The sequence below is a fragment of the Talaromyces proteolyticus genome, assembly GCF_021365285.1.
Source record: "Talaromyces proteolyticus strain PMI_201 chromosome Unknown BGW36scaffold_14, whole genome shotgun sequence".
NCBI lineage: Eukaryota > Fungi > Ascomycota > Eurotiomycetes > Eurotiales > Trichocomaceae > Talaromyces > Talaromyces proteolyticus.
This window is the reverse complement of record NW_025764290.1, coordinates 228,534-246,337: the sequence shown is the minus strand read 5'-3', so window position 1 is coordinate 246,337 and position 17,804 is coordinate 228,534. Positions and strand designations below refer to the sequence as shown.

The following is a 17,804-nucleotide window of genomic DNA, read 5'->3' as shown; positions in this document are numbered from 1 at the left end:
CTAGTTTTGAATTATTCCCCAACCTGAGAAGCTCATATACCCATCGCTTGGAAAAGGTTTATCGGGGCCTCCACTATCCATTTTATATTTATCGATGCCGAGTTCTCCATTTTCACTTCTCATATAGTCAAAGGATAATCCTTTCCCACGTAAGCATGTACAAGAGACAACTGAATCGATTCCCTGACTCTCACCTGGCTCCATGAGAGATTCTTCTAGAATCCGAAGCCAGTTGAACCACGTAGAATTCTCATTTTCTAAGCCACTAGTAGACTGAAATGCAGTCTTCAAGTTTTCAAACGAACTAATGCCGAGGTCATAATCATCCTTGAATGCACTGATGTCCTCTCCTGGTCGAATTTGGTGAAGATGTCCAACTTGATAGACATCGCCAGACAAGACTCTAATACTTGTAGACGTACCAAGAGAGTTTTCTTTGCCAACACTTAGTTCCAAGCGAGTGGCAATTGCTGTCTTAATGACATAATTCCCCATTCTAGTATCGTGCACACTGTGCAACATGGGTAAGTTTGAACCTCGAGGATCCATGAAATCGTCTATGAGGAAACGCCTCAACCATATCAGAGTTAGAACTCCTTCGTGAGCAGGTGCTGGCAAATACAATTGTCTATTATCGCATACCACCAATGAACATTTCTTCATACGCTGTCGCCATGATTTTATGGTGTCTGGACGCCAAAACTCCAAGACGGTTTCTTGAAACTGACGAAGATGCCCACTGCTTTCACCCATCCAGAGGCTATGGGGTAGATAAGGGGCCGCGTTCCTACCTGTAGAATTAAAGACACTAGTGATTGCATGAATGCTGTCGGCCCAGGTCGAAGAGATGAAGCGCATAAAACCATCATAGTCATCTCCTTCATAAACATGATATAGGTTACAAAGTATTTCCAGCGCAGGGTGAGCTTTTGGAAGATACGTCTTTGCCATCTTCGTCATATGCTTAAAAAGAGTTCCGGAGATATCAGGCATCGCAGTCTTCCTTAGCAGTATCCAGAGTCCAAATATCCACGCTAGGGATTTTCCGCCGGGCCTTTCGCCTTTACTCATTTCTTTGAAGAGAAACTCGACGAAAACGAAAGCCGCTCGAACATATGTTCCACCCTCTACGAACATTTGGATTTCAAACAGCCCGAGACCCTGTTGAAGCAAAAGAGATATGCAATCGATAATATTGAGAAAGTGGTCTCCAGGGAGATGGGACATGGTAGTTGGCCACCTCGGTTCGATGGGTTTAGCAATTTCTCTGGCCAAAGCTTGATATTCTTGATTGATATTGAGAAGAACCATCTCTTTATTTCGAAGATTGCCAGGGGGGAATAATAGATGTGATACCTGGGGAACTGGGGACGGGGTTCGAATGCAAATATGGTTGGCTATAGCAGCTAATTCCTCATATTCTCTTGCTTGTTCGAAAGTTTGAGGATCTAGTTTCTTCCGCCTCAAGTATCTGTATATATTTTCCATAGATATGGGCTTTCCAGACCGAAAAATGACAGATGATTTCCCAGCGGAGTCACGAGCATTCTTGAGGCCAAGAAGCACACTGATATCTTTTTCACGATTTCTTTTATAGAATCCCCAAGCGGCCAAATGATTCTTGTACATGTGGATACTAAATAATACTTAGCTTTTACCCCTGCCTCATCTGTAATCATTGCTCGGCAACTTGATCTCTAGAAAGAACTCACGAAGGCTTGAATTCCGCCTCTGCATCCAACTGGTTCATGACTTCCGAGAGTTTCTTATCTTTTTCAATATAAAGGTGGCGAATTCGAGGTCTATGCATTTCCCATACATCTTCTGGGTAAGATATTACTTGCCGGCTCATCGTTCTAGCAGGAATAATTGTAACTGGAGTTGTCGAATTATTGGCAATCGTCATAGGAATACTATTTTGGCTGTCGAATGGAACACCATGGATATTCTGCAGATAAGTCTCTATTGTCAAAGTTTATTCTATGCAAAGCCAGACGAGCCTGAGAACAGGAAAATACCGGAAATGATGCCGAATTCCGTGCAGCCGAAACCTGGAAACCGTTGATGATGTTGAGCTCATTTTGAACGGTTTGGTTGGCAAAATCATCAGCATGAGGCGGCTGGAATTGGACATTATTGGATTTCTCCATTTTGGGAAATTGTTGTTCGGGATATTTTGGCCTGCTGAACTCCATATCGTTATGTATCCGTCAATGCTAGGTTCAGTTCGCGAAACAGTTGAAGCCAGAGCCAAAGAGGCGAGAAGGGTGAGGAGAGAAGAAAAATGACGAAGAGGAGGACTGCTTACGCTTCGTATGAACAGATGCTCCCAGCCAGAAAATATCAATGGGATGTAGAGCTTTCATTAAGAGGTCTGATTCTGCGGTCTTTATAGTCAGAACCCTGGAGAGTCCTCGGAATCAAAGCTTTGTTATTGCATTCTAGCCGATTACCTGGTCAATTAATTTACCAAAGTGTTTGCATATGCATTGCGCTATATAAGGACTTATGATTGGGCCATACATAAGTGCCTGCATGACATCGCTGTAAACTAAAAATTTAGGCCAAGGTTAAGGGTCTACAAATTCTGGACTTATTGTCTCATTACCGCTCAACCGCTCTTATCTGGTTATGTGGAACAAGCCTTGTACTGAAGTTTGGAGGAAATAACTGGGTCCCAAATAATATTTTCTCTACGGAGTTTAGATGTGACAGGCACCAATAACCTTATACCAAGGTACGTCGGTGTGGCTGGTGGCTCAGAGGCAGCATCGAACAGGGGCGGTGAGGCATAGAGCGGCGAGCCGCACACGCCAATCCGGAAACTGCGACCCGCGCGATTCTCGCTTTTTTTCCTATCTATGTAGCATGAGGACGATCTTAGGTCGACAGTTTCCGGACTCGCCGCTCTATGCCTCACCACCACCGCTCGCTATCCTCACCCATCCCTCACCCCTTCCTCACCGTCCGCACTGTCGCCTAGGCCTGCTCCGTCAATCACCCATATTGCAACGCAATCGCTCGTGGTCCATTCCACATCATTGACTTGGACGGCGGCCCCAAAACGCAGGAACCATCAACTTTACGCAATAAAGGGTGACGGGCATAGACAGTCCGCGATTCTTGTTGACAAGTATCAAGTCAAGGCCCTAAGATTACCTGACCTCAGCAAGAAGGACATTGAGATGAAAGCTGAAAATGATGAGTTAGGAGAGCCTGCAATTCTACAGTGGTTATGGGATGCTATTACAGAACCAGTATTGGCTGCTCTTGGATACACGCATACTCCTCACGACAAATGGCCCCATATTTGGTGGGTTCCAACAGGCCTCTTGATCAAATTCCCACTACATGCGGCAGGTTATCACGATTGTGGAACAGGTCAGACAGTGATTGATCGAGTTATGTCCTCTTACAGCCCATCTATCAAAGCAATGATACAAAACCGTCGACGTCCTCAGAAACCATCAAGCGTAGGTCATGCACTTCTTGTTGCCATGGAATTTACACCAGGAGAATCAAATCTTCCTTGTGCCTCCCGAGAAGTGGATATCGTTCGAAGCATTTGTCCATCAATGTCACTGGTACCGGTCGCACCCGCGCCGTATAAATCTGACATCGAGTCACTTTTACAGGTATGCCAGATATTCCATTTCGCTGGCCATGCACATATGGACAAATCTGATCCATCAATGAGTTATTTGGTCCTTGAGGACGGTGATAGCAATCCACTGACGGTTGGCAATCTTTTTGAAATCAATATTCGAGAATCATCACCTTTTCTTGCATATCTCTCTGCTTGCGGGACCGGTCGAATCGACGACGAAAGATTCATGGACGAAAGTATCCACCTGAACAGTGCATTCCAACTTGCCGGGTTTCGCCATGTAATCGGAAGTTTGTGGGATGTAATTGACGACACTTGTCTTCACATGGCAAAAATCATTTATGGCCGAATCAGAGACGGAGGCATGACAGACGAATCTGTATGTCGAGGGCTACATGATGCTACGAGGACTCTACGCGACCGTTGGCAGCAATCGTCGATAAGAACTAGAAGCCAAAGGGGGTTGACTAGAGACATTAACCCTGTGGGTGAAGATATACCGTCGCTTGATTGGGTTCCTTATGTCCATTTTGGTGTATAATGTGTCGCCTTTACTGAGATATCCACCCAACAAGGTCTCAGCGCTCTGATCCCTGTCGGTGTGGTTGCGGACTTTGTGGAATTTTGCCGTACGAAGTGATTATGTATTAAAGAAACAGGGTTCACACTGCTTACATTGCAAATAAGCGGAGCCGACAGGCACGGAACGAATCGTCTAGGGGTGCTGGTTTGGAGGTTAAATGAGATCTATGTGGTACGCGACACGCTAAGAATTACGCTATAGTTCAAATGAAGAAGGCGGTCAGGTGCTTATAAGACATGTCTTCTAGCCATAATGGTAGCTCTTCACGAACATTAGGGGCGTCCGATGTCAATTCAGTTCACGCTCTTTTTACGAAATTAGACCTGCCTAGCTATTTTTCATCACATCCTCCTTAATGCCGCCCCGAAAACCTACACCAGGCAACTTGTTGTCCATGTATCTGTGTCATAAGAATCGACAAACCACAGCCAATGAACCACTAACGTAATTGGACAGTCACCCAATCACCCGCTCCGAACTTCTTCAAATATTATCAATATTCAATTTTGACATGTCATCATGCCATCAATTCGCAATATAAATTCAAAAAATTCAACTATGTAAAAGGGAAGAATCTTCTTAGCTAATTTCAGCTTAAAAAATCAAAAATTTTAAGTATTTGTGAAGCTATACATATTTATAATACACTATATATGTGAGGCCCCCTAGCCGACTGCCTTTATATCGGCCCTCTGGTCTCACATGCGCGCTCTAGATAGCTGAATCTATAAAAAAGATAGAGAGTACTCTAAAGAGTATATTTTCAAACTAACTGTAACACGGTCTAGACAAGGCCGTGTTCGGGGTGTCTAGATAGACTATATGTGGGCGAATGGAAGCTTCACCGTTCGATATCGAGGCTATAGAGCAGGGCTGCTAGGAGGTAGCTATCGTTTAAGATAATATGGATATAGAAGGCTTCGAACCGAAGGCTAGTCGAAGCCGAGAAGGCTTATATTGAAAGCTATATTTTTGATATATAAAAAAGATATCACTTGGTTCCTTCCCTTCGGGCTGGAGTAACCAAGCTTATAAGTCTGGGTCCCTGGCTCAGGTCACTAATACCCAATCTAACTAGATATAGGCCTATATTGCGAGGTGGGCGGTATATTTAACATGCCCAAGGACTTATAAATATCAATTGTGATATGTCAAATTGACCTCCGAGACATCTCGGAATCCCCCGGCCTTGCGGGGTTCGGCCTAAACAGGCTTCCTGAGCTTGGCCATGTTACTCAATAAGTGGTCGTACAGAGGCCATAGTTTGAATGGTTAAGTAATCGTATAGAAAATACATCATATACACTGTGTCTCTATCGTAATGAATGTATAGCTAAAATTGTGATGTCTCTGGTAATCTTCTACTACATGGGTGAGAAGTGGTGAGTATTCGCCATTCTTAATATTCTAGTCTTTTGGTGCAGAAATTTACTGAATAATACTCCTACATATATAGTTATTACAAAAATTACTTATAATTACTATATTATAAGGGATAGAACACAACATGATTAATTCGTCATATAGAGGTAAAAGTATATAAGATTAAAGTACTCAATATATGAGGGTCTTTACTTTCTATGATGCAGCCATAAATACTAATAGATAGTTTTACTCACACCTCACAGGGGTGTCCAATCACGAAGAGCCACGCAAACTAGATCAGGACGGGCACCCACGATCTCCCATGTGACCATACATGTAGTCAATGTTATTTCTCTGGCAAGATCTGCCAGTTGCATATGCAGTGAATAGATGCGGGGTTGCGCCGATCTGTACAACGTGGTTAGTTCCATGAATAGGATAAAACACAACATCCCGTGTACATATATGTATGTAGTGTAACCTCAACATCCTTTCATATACAATCCTCTCTATAATTACATCGAATCACCCATTTATCCAATTCTCACTTCAATGCAACACATCCAACCCCGACCCCTTCGCGGCAACCCTCTCCTACACACAACATCAGCAACCCCCTCACCCATTAAAAACAACACCAACAAAACGAAAAAGAAAGAACTAACCAAATACCACACGGGCAAAACCATCAACGCCCAACTCACAATCTCCGACTGCGCTCCTCTCCATATAACCGCCTTCTTCCCACCCAACACATCCCCAACCACTCTCTTCGCATACTCATTAGCATCCATTTTGGGATAAGGATGCTTTCCCTGCGCTCGGATCTTCACCTGCTCCTCGATAGAGCGATAGTAGGATGAGGATGGAAGCGATGTGACTTGGGGTACAGAATCGAACCAATTTGTCGCTATATTCCCCGTTTTGAGGAGGACTACTTTTGCGCCGAGCGGCTCGAGTTCGAGTTTCAGGTTTGCCGTGAGCATGTCGAGGGCTCCTTTGGAGGCGGAGTAGCCTCCTATCCATATACCCTTAGCATCAATATATGTGAAAATTGATAGAGTGGATGAGATGTAACGAACCTTGAAACGGCAACGCAAGACACGACGCCGTCGAGCTGTTATTCACAATCGTGCCCTTGGCATTAATCACCAACTCGGCAAACGCCTGCGTAACACGCACAAGACCCCAGACGTTGATCTCGAACATTTTCTGCATGGCGGAAATAGAGCTATCTAGTAACGGCATTACATATCCCTGGCCAGCGTTGTTGATCAGATAATCCAGTCTCCCTTTTCCTTCCCCTTCTTCGTTAGTGATAGAACGCGAGGTCTGGCTGCGAACAATGGCGACGGCGCTGGAGATACTTTCTTCGGAAGTCACGTCTAGCTCTATCAAAGTTACGTTAGGGAGGGAGGATAGGGAGTGCATCTTGGCGGTGTTGCGGGCTGTAGCGAAGACGTGCAGGCCGGCTGTGTGGAAGGCGTGGGCGAGGGCGGAGCCGATGCCGCCGTCGGAGCAGCCTGTTATCAGGACTGTGCGTAACATCTGGTCTGATTTGATTGTGCGGAATGAATTTAGGTATGGTTTTGCTTGGTTTATATATGGTAAAGTCGAAAAATAGAATGCTCGGACTCGGAGACTTTGCTTCCTAATTGGGCGTTCCGAGTCCGAGAGTTACCATATTCGGACATTAAGCCCTAAATACAAGTAAGCTTCAACTAACATTCTAGACCGCTTAGTCTATTACTAGTCTAGTTTACATTTATATGGTTAGTGACGAATGTAATTTGGTCCAATCTTAATTAGATAATATATGGTCATCTAAGCTGTTATATACACCTAAATAGCATGTCTACCACTCAAAGAATTGCTTGCTCTTATCTTAAGCCTGCTCTGGGTCGTTGCCAAAATAGCCCATTCAGCAACCGTCGCCCCCGTACCGTTTTCATATTTAATATCAATGCTGTCGAGACCTTGATTGCCCTCAATGAACAGCGTCGCAAATTTTGAAACGGGGACAGGGTGGGGGAAAGTAAAGTTGGTTGTGTTGCCCGTTGGAAGTACAATAGAGCCATTCGTGTTTGACGAAGCATTCACTGGGTTGGACACCTCGACATTGATGGTCGTGCGCTGCGCAGTCTGTCCAAACCCAGAAATGGTTGGGTTGCTGACTGAGTTGTTGTGGAGGATGACAGTTGCATTGGCCGGAGGAGCTTGGGCCCAGTCAAAGTAAAACCCAGAAATGGTCTTGCCGGACTCGGAAGAGGGGATGGTCACGGTAATTGAGCTCACGTTGTTGGCGTACTCGGGCTGCCACTTGGTAGAAGCAGCTCCGTCAACAGCGGCCATTGGGAACTGGCCAGGCTGGTAGGTATCTGATGACTGAACAGCCTGGCATTGGACAAGGTTACCGCTAACAGTGTTAATGGAGCTGATCTGACGGTTAGTGATTGTGATAGATGTCCCGTCAACTGGCAGTTTGTAGGAAGTGCTATTAGATTGCTGCCCAACCTGAACAGTAATTGATGCGTTGGCGTATTTAGGATCAGCGGATACCAGCGGGGCAACAGTAGTAGCTCTGCTAATCTTCGTGTGGGTGTAGTTAGACTCTGCCTGAATCGGCCAGCCTCGCCAGTAGAAAGTACGGTACTTGACCTGAGGGATTTGAGGCGGGAGATTCGGGTCAATATGAAGGATATCGTCTGGTAGAAGACGCAGTCCAAGATAACCGTACAGGACGACCTGGTTAGCACCTCCATGGCCAGTGAGGAAAGGGAAAGCTGGGTGGGTTCCTCCGTTGGTAGTGTAATCATCGGTCAATTGCTCTGAAAATTGAAAGAATGGACCACGAATATAAGGATCGTAAGAATACTGCGCATATGTATAGGCCGAACATCCAGAAGGTGAAACCTCATTGGCAACAATCGAGAAAATGGCATATGTCATTCCAGGTCCATCCGGAGATTGTTTGAGAGCGTACTGCACATATTAGCATTGACATCTACAATCTCTTGGTATAGACTTACATAGTCAAGGTCATCGAGAGCTGCTTTAGGAGAGTAATTGGTAGTATCATCTAGAGGATATGTCCTCAAAACAACATCAGCTTGCTTGACGGCCACGTCGTTGGTCATAGTGGTATATTCTAAAGTGATATCATTCTCTCGTATAATCAACACGTTGGAAGCCATTTCATTCCAGGTGGTGTTCTCGTCCATGCCAAACTGTTGGCGGAATGCGTTGGCATTAACCAAGGTTTGGGCAATCAGTGGCATTGTATATCCACCTGCATCAACGTGGTTGGCATATTCATCAGGATCCGTCATATTTGTCAGAATGTAATAGCTTCCATTCTTCTTTAGCAAGTCAGCATAGACTGTGGCAATCGAGTTGTAGATTGGAAAATGTTGTTTCTGGAATGTGTCAGTATCACCACTTGCCACCCATTGATTGGTAAGTGAAATTGCAATGTCGCCATTCAAGTGATACTCGTAATCAAAACAAGGGCCAGTTCCGGTGCAGTTTCCGAACCGTCCACTGGTCCAAGGATAGATTGCGGCATCAGGAGAAAAGCTGGTGTTAGCTTGCGAGCTGGAATAGGCAGTCTTGACATTAGCAATGGCTTCCTGATATTTAGCCACCCGGTAGTTGGTGATGCGCTTAGCTGATTCAGGGAACGCAGCCACCAGGCCAGGTTGCATCCAGACGTCTGCGTCCCAGAAAATGAGTCCAGCATACGAATCCGAAGTTAAGCCACCAACAGGGATACTCCAGTCATTGATTGGGGCATATTTCACCCTGCGAAGAGCATTTTCACCGAGCGTGTTCTGAAGGAGATAGTAAGGGTTGACGACAGCTGTGATAGCAGACTCAATGATGAAAGGGTCCTCAGGGAGATTTCCATTGGCCAAGGTGAAGTCATCAGTAGACTCATCCGGCATTACCTGCGCCCATTCAGACACATGAGAGCGCAACAAATCATCGAATCCCCTGCGTTTCGCATCCAGCGCAGCCTTTTTGGCGGTTTTCTGAGGATCAGCAAACCCATCCGTGGAAGCAGCACCAACATATTTGACAACACTGACAGTTTTGCCAGCGCTAAGTTTGACATTGACGGATTGGGCGATAGATGAACCGTTCTGGTGCACATATGGCTTGTTGTCAACAAGCATCGCCGAAGCAAAGTCAAAGGCATTATCCCCATCAAGAACAGCATACACCCAGGCTGTGACGTTATTGATTCCTGTTGGCTTGACAGACGTATAGATAGCATTACTGTCACTGCCAGATTTGACGAAGTCAGTGCGCACAGCGGAATACCCATCAATGACATTGACCACTGACGCATTGCCATTTGCTGAGGGCGTAATGCTAAGCTTGACAACAGCCTGGTTGACATCAAGCTTATTCGCAAAGAGCTTGTAACTGATAACGAATGAGTTGTTTTGCTGGCCCTTGGGAGTCCACGTGTAATGCCACGAAAGGACACCAGCCTTGTAATCATATGTTGTAGCATAATTTGAAATCGTCGACTTATCGACCGTCGCGTCGAGGTAATTCCCGTTGCCAAGATCGAGGACCAGGGCACTCCAATGAGGGATACCGCTGATCACACTCTCCCCGCCGTACTGGTCCAACCACGGAAAGTTCGACGAGTTCGTGGTCGGCTGCACGTCGTAAAATCCCGCCAAACCGGCAAAAGTCTGTCGCCTCGAAAACAGTGGCCAGCCGTTGATCACGTCGCCGTCGACGGGGGTGTCGAGTTCAAAGAACGGGCCGGCGCTGGCGACATTGATTCCGATGTAGCCATTCGCAATTGACCCGCGCGACTGGTAGTGACCCTGGTCGAGCGCTGTGCTGCGGAGACGCCAGTTGCGCTGGTCCCAGGTTACGCCAGGAAAACGCGTTTGGTAGGAGTTATGGGATGGAGCAAAGCTGTTGGCATTATCGGTACCATAGTTATCGAGCACCTGGTTAACCCTTTCCTCGGCAGACAGCGCAGATGAGAAGGGCAGAAGGCACAGAAGGCCCTGCTGGAGAAACTGCAGCAGTCAGCGTGGGAATTTTGGGAAGTGTGAAGTTGTGTTATGCTGTGTAGGAATCCCGTGACTTACGGCAGAATAACGCATTGGGAAGCAGCGGTTGTCTCCGGCCTGGTCGATCCTTCTTAACCCTGGCAAACACTGGAGGTATCAACTTGCAAGAAACAACTACCCATCCCTATATATGAATATTACAACGATGATTAATTGTATTTTCCCCCAGAAATTTCCCCGTCATTCCTCCGAGCTCTAGTCGCGAATCAGAGGCTCGTGTTATCTCTCCCCACCGGATGGCCCAATCACCACGAGGCGATCCGAGCCAGTGCGTCATTAGCTCTCGCGATGGCTTCAACTTTGAAGGAGCAAGTTTTCTCCTGGCGATTCTGCTGCTGGTCATGGACATGGATATTCACATATCGTTGAAATCTCACAGCCTAACAATCCTAGAACTAAGTACATACTAATAAGTTCCAGCGGAAACAACTCAGCATCACCATTACTCCCTGCTCTATCCTCCATCTCCGTAGCAAAATCGAGCAACCGGATAAAACGGCGAATGCGGGGAAACAAGAAACGGCGCCACATGTGAGGTGGCTGCAGCGGCCAATAAGCCAACTACGCCCGTCTACCAATGCGCGAGGGCTTTGGGCGCGCAATCCTAATAAGCTTGAACCTTGCACATCCCAATACGCAGGCAATAATACGAGTTTCGACGCAGCCTTCGAGGCGCTTCTAGCCCGTTTCTGTGCCTGCTAGTCCCACTGCTAAAGGCGTCTGGTGTGTTGGGGCTTGCATCGGCCCTCGTGTTTTGTGTCGATCTCACGAAACTACAACGCTATGTCCCATCTCGGTAATTAGGGTGGGCTTTCGGCTTTATTGGTATTCAGCTACTAAATAATTACGTAGGTGCGACCTGTTCGAATTTACCACTAGGCTAAAAAGCAACGCAGCAATTTTTCTAGCCCAAGATTGACATAAGCTCTAGTCCCGTTTACGATCTAACACGAAAATCCTCGATGTGTTGCTCAGATACCAACTCCATACACTATATACGGTACTTGACACATCGTCTGTGCTTCCAAAACAACAATGCGTAAGTTATGACATCCGTTTTGCCAGATAGTGGAGAAGTGGCACAATCCAAGCATCGGAGTCTGCGGGCCGGTTTTTGTACGGTGTACCTTTTGGGGCAGTCTGAAGCGATTGCCCACGTAGCGCCGTCCATGGCGGATATCCAGGCAGCCAGACACTGTCCATCAACATGAATTGCACTAGCCAGGATGCTGTTCCTGCAGCCAGACCAGGCCACACATTTCATCATCCATATTGTCCAGTATTGCCGCAGCACATGACATCGAAGCATTCCTCCCATTTGTATAGACTAAGTATTTCAGCGTATTCTCAGGTCAACACCGGCTGGTGTTATCTCTGTAACAGCTGGGCTATTCCAGTTCAACTTTCTGCATCATCCTCGTTGGGCTGATCTGCAGAACCATCAACTTGGCTCGTTCCATTCGTCATTTGAGTATTTCTGCTCTGTTGTCTTCCCTGATTGTTGGCAGCCAAAGCCCTCTCGCCGACATACTTATCTCCAGGCCATTCGATTTTGCAAACTGGGCAGCGTTCACTCTGTTGTAGCCGGAAAAAGCTGCGCACACACATGTCATGGAGACGTCCGGGACAGTTTCGGTCTGCACATCGTTGGCCCTAACATAACGTATTAATAAACCAGTGAATAAATATTGACATCTTCAACAAAACACTTACAACAGTCAAGATCTCCTTGCACGCAGCACAGAACTTGACGCGGCGCGACTGAGGCCCCTCCTCGTCCTCATCATTGTATGTATCCACCAACCAACCACGCAACTCCATGAGACCGCGAGGACTAAGACTGAAGAAACCCTTGGCACTTTTCTCCAGCCATCCCTCATCCACCAAACTCGACAGGACTGTTTCCGCTTGGCTCATACTCAGCGACTGCGCCGCTCCAGCTTGCGTCGTCCCCGGAAGGTCAGTCGAATCTCTGCGACTTGTATCTCCCGACGAAACCTTTGCCAACTGTATCGCCTGCATGCTCGACACAACCATGGCCTCGCATCTCCTCGTATTATAGGTCTCAAACATGGCGTCTAGAAGGCGCTTCACAAACGCGATTTCGTCGACAGTGTACATCGTAGCCAATTGCGTGAGCGGGTCGCTCGTAGTATTCACCAAGGCATAGACAAACGGGGATGGCGTCTGGCCGTTGCTTTCGCCGTTGATAACAGTCTGTCGCTTCGTAGCCTTGATTTCCAAATCAAACGGCGATATTGCGCTGTTCGCGGTGGCGATGTACGAGTTGAAATCGGCTTGCGTGATGTCTTCTTGTAGCACTTCTCGCTTTTCTGTATCAAGAAGAGTAGAGTCAGCATAGTCATTTCCCAACAGATGTCCTTTTTATAGTTCTCTCACCATGAGCTGAAAAAATAGCAGCAAGCACGGGCTTCGCCTCCTCAAAGGTCATGCTGGACCGGGCCATGAAAGCTTGCAGGAACGCGCGATTGCTGTCATTGTAGCCGTCCTCTTCAATCGAACTCGCCATGGTGAAAGAAAATATAAGTGAGGAAAACGATCGTAGTGAAATTTTAGGTCAAGTCCTGCTTGCGATAAAATAATCTTGGTTGGGCGTTTGACTGGAGGATTTTGGATTTTCAGATGCAAAACGCGGGGAAGACGCGTCCGAAGTTCCTTTGACCTTACTTAATATTACCCGTTTACACTAGATGATCAGTGTCGCGAAATTATTTCCATTTCCAATTGCTCTGTATGGATAAATTTTTCGTCTACTTATATTCAATACAATACCTACTACTTTATTTAAAATATACGTTTTCCCCAACAAGGGGAAATTGACGAACAATGTATTAATTAAACTCCTCGCATACTTCAACAATTGAGAACTTCATTACTACTATAAACTTAACGCGCTAACATCAGCCGATGGCTCAACACCATCTATCAGATCAGCAACGACCTTGCCAGTCCCCAGCGACAACGAAATACCCCATGGTCCATGGCCTGAGGCAATGAATACGCCGCCTATATTCCTGCCCACAGCTGAGTGGTCTGACTTGATGTTGGCGCCGAGATATTCATCTTTGACTCTGGACACAATCGGGGTACCTGTCTTTGACAATGGTCGAAAACATAGCCCTTCTCGAAGTACTTGGAGATCATCGTCGTTGACTACTTCGCTAGAAGACTCTGAGTGTCCTGAGGCTAGCTTCCCCATTAACTTCACAGCGACTTTCTTCAATTCATTAATTTTCTGCGCGTCTATCAAAAACTTTGACCCCTCTGCTCTTGTCGGCAGCGCAAGGTCACTGCTGTTCAAGCCCGCAATATAAATTTCTGCGCCTTGCCGAGAGAAAATCTCCGGACTGAATCCGCCTAGATGGGGGTTTGATGATGCGAAAATAGCGTGGCTTTTCCCTTTATATCTCTCCTGCTCGTGGATTTGCGTATGTCGAGGTGATCGAAGCAAGAGCGAATAGCCAGCCAATGGGGAAATTCTCGGCCAAATCGATGCTGATGGGAACAGCTTTTTATAGACGACACTAGTCCAGGGCCCGGCACATATGACAAGATTTCGGCAGGGGATGGTGTATTCAGTCTGTGTCTCGGAGTTCAGTATCGTGACTTTATGGATGAGCTGTGTACTTGGGTTTATGGTAAGAGACACCACTTGCGCTGGACGATGCCATGTTACCCCTCGAGAAACCGTCTTGTCGTGAAGAAACTGACACAATCTCAACGGGTCCCTGAGGACTATTTTAATATTAATATTCCTGAGTTGCATACAGCTGGGCAACTCACACTTGACCAACGCCTTCATCACTGATAACCTCCGCTCGCCCCCCTGTCAACCACGCCGGCGCTTCACCCTCCTCCACGACCGTATGCTCCCTCTTATTAACAGCTTCTGCTCGACTCGCCCCCTCACTAACCCATTCCTTCCCACGCACACCAGCCTCCCTCTCATCAAGATCAAGACTCAGCGCCGTCCCTTGCATATACCCCCATGCACGCTGCCCGTGATTCTCCGCCGCCAATTTCTGATGTAAACCAAACGACAGCGCGCCTAATGGCGAAACACCCGGCGAGAACCAGTCCTTGGCAATGAATCCCGCGGCATACCCAGACGCGGCGCTGAAGAGTTGCGACGATGACTCTATAACATGTACGTCTTGTTCCTTCTCAGCAGAATCGTTGCTGAGATAGTAGGCAACCGAGGCGCCGATTATGCCGCCGCCGATGATGACTGTGGACATGATCTGACACGATGAATGGGATATTAATCAAGTAATATTCAACGGGTTAGACCATATATATATATATATCTTCTCCGCAGCGGGGTCAAGGTTGGAGATGATAACCACGATTCCCAACCAACCATCCTACTATATCGAATAGATCAATAGGTTTTTTTAATTTTTTTTTTAATATATTCAAACTTGATATCATCTTTATGTAATAATCTTGATCTACAATCACATCATTCGTCTAGAAAGAGGAGAAAAAAGAGGAGAAAGCGAGCCGAGCCCCGCATTCAAGAAAGACACTCAATCAATTCGATTTTACTCAAATATACTCACCTACAACAACACCAAACGACATACTAGCAATGTCTCCCAAAACAATAATCGTCACCGGCGCCTCACGAGGTACCCCCCATTTCTTATCCTTCTCCCAATGCTATACCACCTGGGGCATCTAACTAATAATCGCCTAGGCCTCGGTCTGGCAATATCGAAATACCTCCTCACAACTAGCCCGCGCAACAACGTCATCCTCCTCGCCCGCACCGCCGAACCCCTGCAAGCCCTGCAGTCTCAATACCCGGATAACGTCGACTACATCGCCAGCGACGCGACAGCGCCGGGTCTCCCCGAGAAAGCCGTGCAGCTGGCGCTATCACGCTTCGGGGCACTGGATGGACTAGTTCTTAACCATGGCGTCCTCGGACAGGTGGCGACAGTGGCAGGCGCAGAGCTAGAGGAATGGCGGAGCGCGTTTGACGTGAATTTTATCAGCTTAGTGGGCTTCGTAAGACTTACCCCATAATTATAGTTACACTCCAAAAATTTTCTTTTTAAGGGAAGGGAAACGGGTGCTGATAGTCAATAGGCAAAAGCGGCGTTACCTGCGCTACGGCAGTCCAAGGGGAAAATCATCTTTACGTCGTCAGGGGCATCTACGTCGGCGACAAACGGGTGGGCGTTGTACGGCGCTACAAAGGCTGCGATTAACCATTTGGTGCTGTCGTTGGCGAACGAGGAGCCGGAGGTTACCTCTGTGTCTCTTCGGCCGGGCATGGTGGATACGGAGATGCAGCGCGAGATACGCGAGGGTCACCGCGGGAATATGGCGCCAGAAGCGTTTGAGAGGTTTATGGAGGCGCATAGGACGGGGAAGCTTCTGAGACCGGAGCAGCCGGGCCATGTTATGGCGAAACTGGTGCTGGATGCACCGAAGAGTTTGAGTGGGAGATTTATAACGTGAGTTTGAGTTTTTGCCAAGTTTGTTTCATTGAGACTAAGAGCTAATTTTTTTTAGGTGGAATGATAAGGATTTGGTGGCATTTCAGGAGTAAAATCTGGTTGCTCTGGTCAGTCCGCTTTCTGGCAGAGGTATGAATAGATATTGTGAAGTTTGGGAGACATCAGCCGAAAGATGAAAAGCAGATACATAGTGTAAGCATTAGATGCAAACCATCTTCATACTTAGCATGGAAATGTATGGGGTTCATCACGCGTCGAGGGTTAGAAGAGAGTATTCAGACTTACATCATGAGCACTACTGGCCGAGACACTGTGGAAATTAGGAGGAAAGTATATCTAATATCTAAGAATTAGCAATAGACGACACAATTGCTGAGATATATTCTTCGAGGAAGCATCATCAGATAGTCCTTTGGCGGGACAGGTAATCACCACGGTTTTGTATGATAGGGGCGACACAATTGTTCATCATGTTGAGAGAAAGACAATGGGCATGGGACTTACCAATTACAAAGAGCTGCAGGCATAGAGAACAATACTAATAAGTATTAATTAGTTTGAGTCAACACAATAGGCAATCGAAACAAATGCTAATCGAGGAAAGTCAAGAGAGAAAGATGAGAGAAAAAAGAATTGATGAAGGAGAAGAAAGAAAACAAAAAACTGAAAAAGAAAATTTGATGCGGGAAGGCGCAGGGCGGTGAGCGCGGTGGAGCACGGGTTCTGCCGCCTGTCGCGTCGATTCACGCTTCTTTATAACAGTCGAGCGCCCCGCAACGCCCTCGACATCTTCCATTCACCACAGCGCCAACTGCTACAAGAACATAGTCAGATATACCTGAGAATATGTCGGACCGTGAATTTAGTTGTGAGTGCTTTCGTAACAATCCACCCCCCCTGCAGTAACTGACCCTGTATAGCAAACGACGATTTGTCGCTTCCCAAAGGTAAGTCCAGGAGTCTTGAGATGACGACGACACCGCTGACACCACACAAGCGACCGTCCAAAAAATCATTACTGAAATCCTCCCGCCCTCCTCGGGCCAGACCTTTGCCAAAGATGCGCGAGACCTCTTGATGGAATGCTGCGTCGAGTTTATCACCCTGATCTCCTCCGAGGCGAACGACATCAGCGAGAAAGACGCGAAGAAGACGATCGCATGTGAGCATGTCGAAAAGGCGCTGCGGGATCTCGGGTTCGGTGACTACATCGAAGACGTGCTCGCGGTTGCCGAGGAACACAAAGAGGCGCTGAAGGTTAGTCTCGTCTTCTCGCTTGCCATGTTCATCTCTAACCGATCTACAACAGACTCGAGAGAAGAAGACAAGCAAGATGGAACAGAGCGGTCTCACGGCGGAGGAGCTTCTTCGCCAGCAGCAGGAACTGTTTGCTTCGGCCGGACAGAAATTCAACGGTGGAGCCGAGTAGGATTAGCAACTGCGTTTATATTAATATCCATGTCCATGCCCGATTCACTGCTGCCGTCGACAAATAATACGTGGAAGGAATGGAATGGAGTGGAAATTGGGTGGCAATCAGTGACAAGAATCAAATTTTAGCGAATGGAGTTATAAATGGCCCGGCGTTGGGAGTAGTTGTTAGTTTGACTTTGTTTGCTCTGGATGAGAATTTGATTATGATCTGTGATAGGATCTGTGGA

General features: G+C 46.9%; 7 protein-coding genes across 7 annotated transcripts; 3 read left to right on the top strand and 4 right to left on the bottom strand.

Annotated features, from left to right (window-relative positions):
- Window positions 1-2,195, bottom strand: BGW36DRAFT_364616 (uncharacterized protein; the record flags this gene model as incomplete). The annotated part of the gene is made up of 3 exons (XM_046214571.1): window positions 1-1,636; window positions 1,713-1,960; window positions 2,019-2,195. The coding sequence occupies 3 exons, from the start codon at window positions 2,193-2,195 to the stop codon at window positions 1-3; spliced, it is 2,061 nt and encodes a 686-aa protein (XP_046066158.1).
- A 677-nt stretch (window positions 2,196-2,872) lies between these two features.
- BGW36DRAFT_389874 (CHAT domain-containing protein) lies at window positions 2,873-4,627 on the top strand. The gene has a single exon (XM_046217403.1). It carries the CDS (start codon window positions 3,186-3,188, stop codon window positions 4,146-4,148), a length of 963 nt encoding a protein of 320 aa, XP_046066157.1. The 5' UTR covers window positions 2,873-3,185; the 3' UTR covers window positions 4,149-4,627.
- A 1,477-nt stretch (window positions 4,628-6,104) lies between these two features.
- Window positions 6,105-7,103, bottom strand: BGW36DRAFT_432839 (oxidoreductase; the record flags this gene model as incomplete). The annotated part of the gene is made up of 3 exons (XM_046221186.1): window positions 6,105-6,149; window positions 6,221-6,573; window positions 6,638-7,103. The coding sequence occupies 3 exons, from the start codon at window positions 7,101-7,103 to the stop codon at window positions 6,105-6,107; spliced, it is 864 nt and encodes a 287-aa protein (XP_046066156.1).
- Window positions 7,104-7,397: 294 nt separating this feature from the next.
- Window positions 7,398-10,687, bottom strand: BGW36DRAFT_432838 (alpha,alpha-trehalose glucohydrolase TreA/Ath1; the record flags this gene model as incomplete). Its single annotated transcript, XM_046221185.1, has 3 exons — window positions 7,398-8,537; window positions 8,585-10,600; window positions 10,673-10,687. 3 exons carry the CDS (start codon window positions 10,685-10,687, stop codon window positions 7,398-7,400), a joined length of 3,171 nt encoding a protein of 1,056 aa, XP_046066155.1.
- A 1,365-nt stretch (window positions 10,688-12,052) lies between these two features.
- BGW36DRAFT_307493 (FAD dependent oxidoreductase superfamily) lies at window positions 12,053-14,913 on the bottom strand (the record flags this gene model as incomplete). The annotated part of the gene is made up of 6 exons (XM_046212241.1): window positions 12,053-12,307; window positions 12,368-12,987; window positions 13,055-13,176; window positions 13,555-14,183; window positions 14,283-14,403; window positions 14,459-14,913. The coding sequence occupies 6 exons, from the start codon at window positions 14,911-14,913 to the stop codon at window positions 12,053-12,055; spliced, it is 2,202 nt and encodes a 733-aa protein (XP_046066154.1).
- On the top strand, window positions 14,895-16,561 carry BGW36DRAFT_64336 (putative short-chain dehydrogenase). The gene is made up of 4 exons (XM_046222486.1): window positions 14,895-15,306; window positions 15,375-15,688; window positions 15,770-16,140; window positions 16,199-16,561. The coding sequence occupies exons 1-4, from the start codon at window positions 15,267-15,269 to the stop codon at window positions 16,233-16,235; spliced, it is 762 nt and encodes a 253-aa protein (XP_046066153.1). The 5' UTR covers window positions 14,895-15,266; the 3' UTR covers window positions 16,236-16,561.
- Window positions 16,562-16,989: 428 nt separating this feature from the next.
- On the top strand, window positions 16,990-17,572 carry BGW36DRAFT_307745 (putative CBF/NF-Y family transcription factor; the record flags this gene model as incomplete). The annotated part of the gene is made up of 4 exons (XM_046212264.1): window positions 16,990-17,008; window positions 17,064-17,090; window positions 17,141-17,400; window positions 17,453-17,572. The coding sequence occupies 4 exons, from the start codon at window positions 16,990-16,992 to the stop codon at window positions 17,570-17,572; spliced, it is 426 nt and encodes a 141-aa protein (XP_046066152.1).
- Between the last annotated feature and the right edge of the window lie 232 nt (window positions 17,573-17,804).

Excerpts from the sequence above, each read along its gene's own strand:
- BGW36DRAFT_389874 (XM_046217403.1), top strand. The coding sequence starts at position 3,186 with ATGAAAGCTGAAAATGATGAGTTAGGAGAGCCTGCAATTCTACAGTGG.
- BGW36DRAFT_64336 (XM_046222486.1), top strand. The coding sequence starts at position 15,267 with ATGTCTCCCAAAACAATAATCGTCACCGGCGCCTCACGAG. Across the intron at positions 15,689-15,769 it reads TTATCAGCTTAGTGGGCTTC|GCAAAAGCGGCGTTACCTGC; the intron begins GTAAGACTTACC and ends GATAGTCAATAG. Across the intron at positions 16,141-16,198 it reads TTGAGTGGGAGATTTATAAC|GTGGAATGATAAGGATTTGG; the intron begins GTGAGTTTGAGT and ends AATTTTTTTTAG.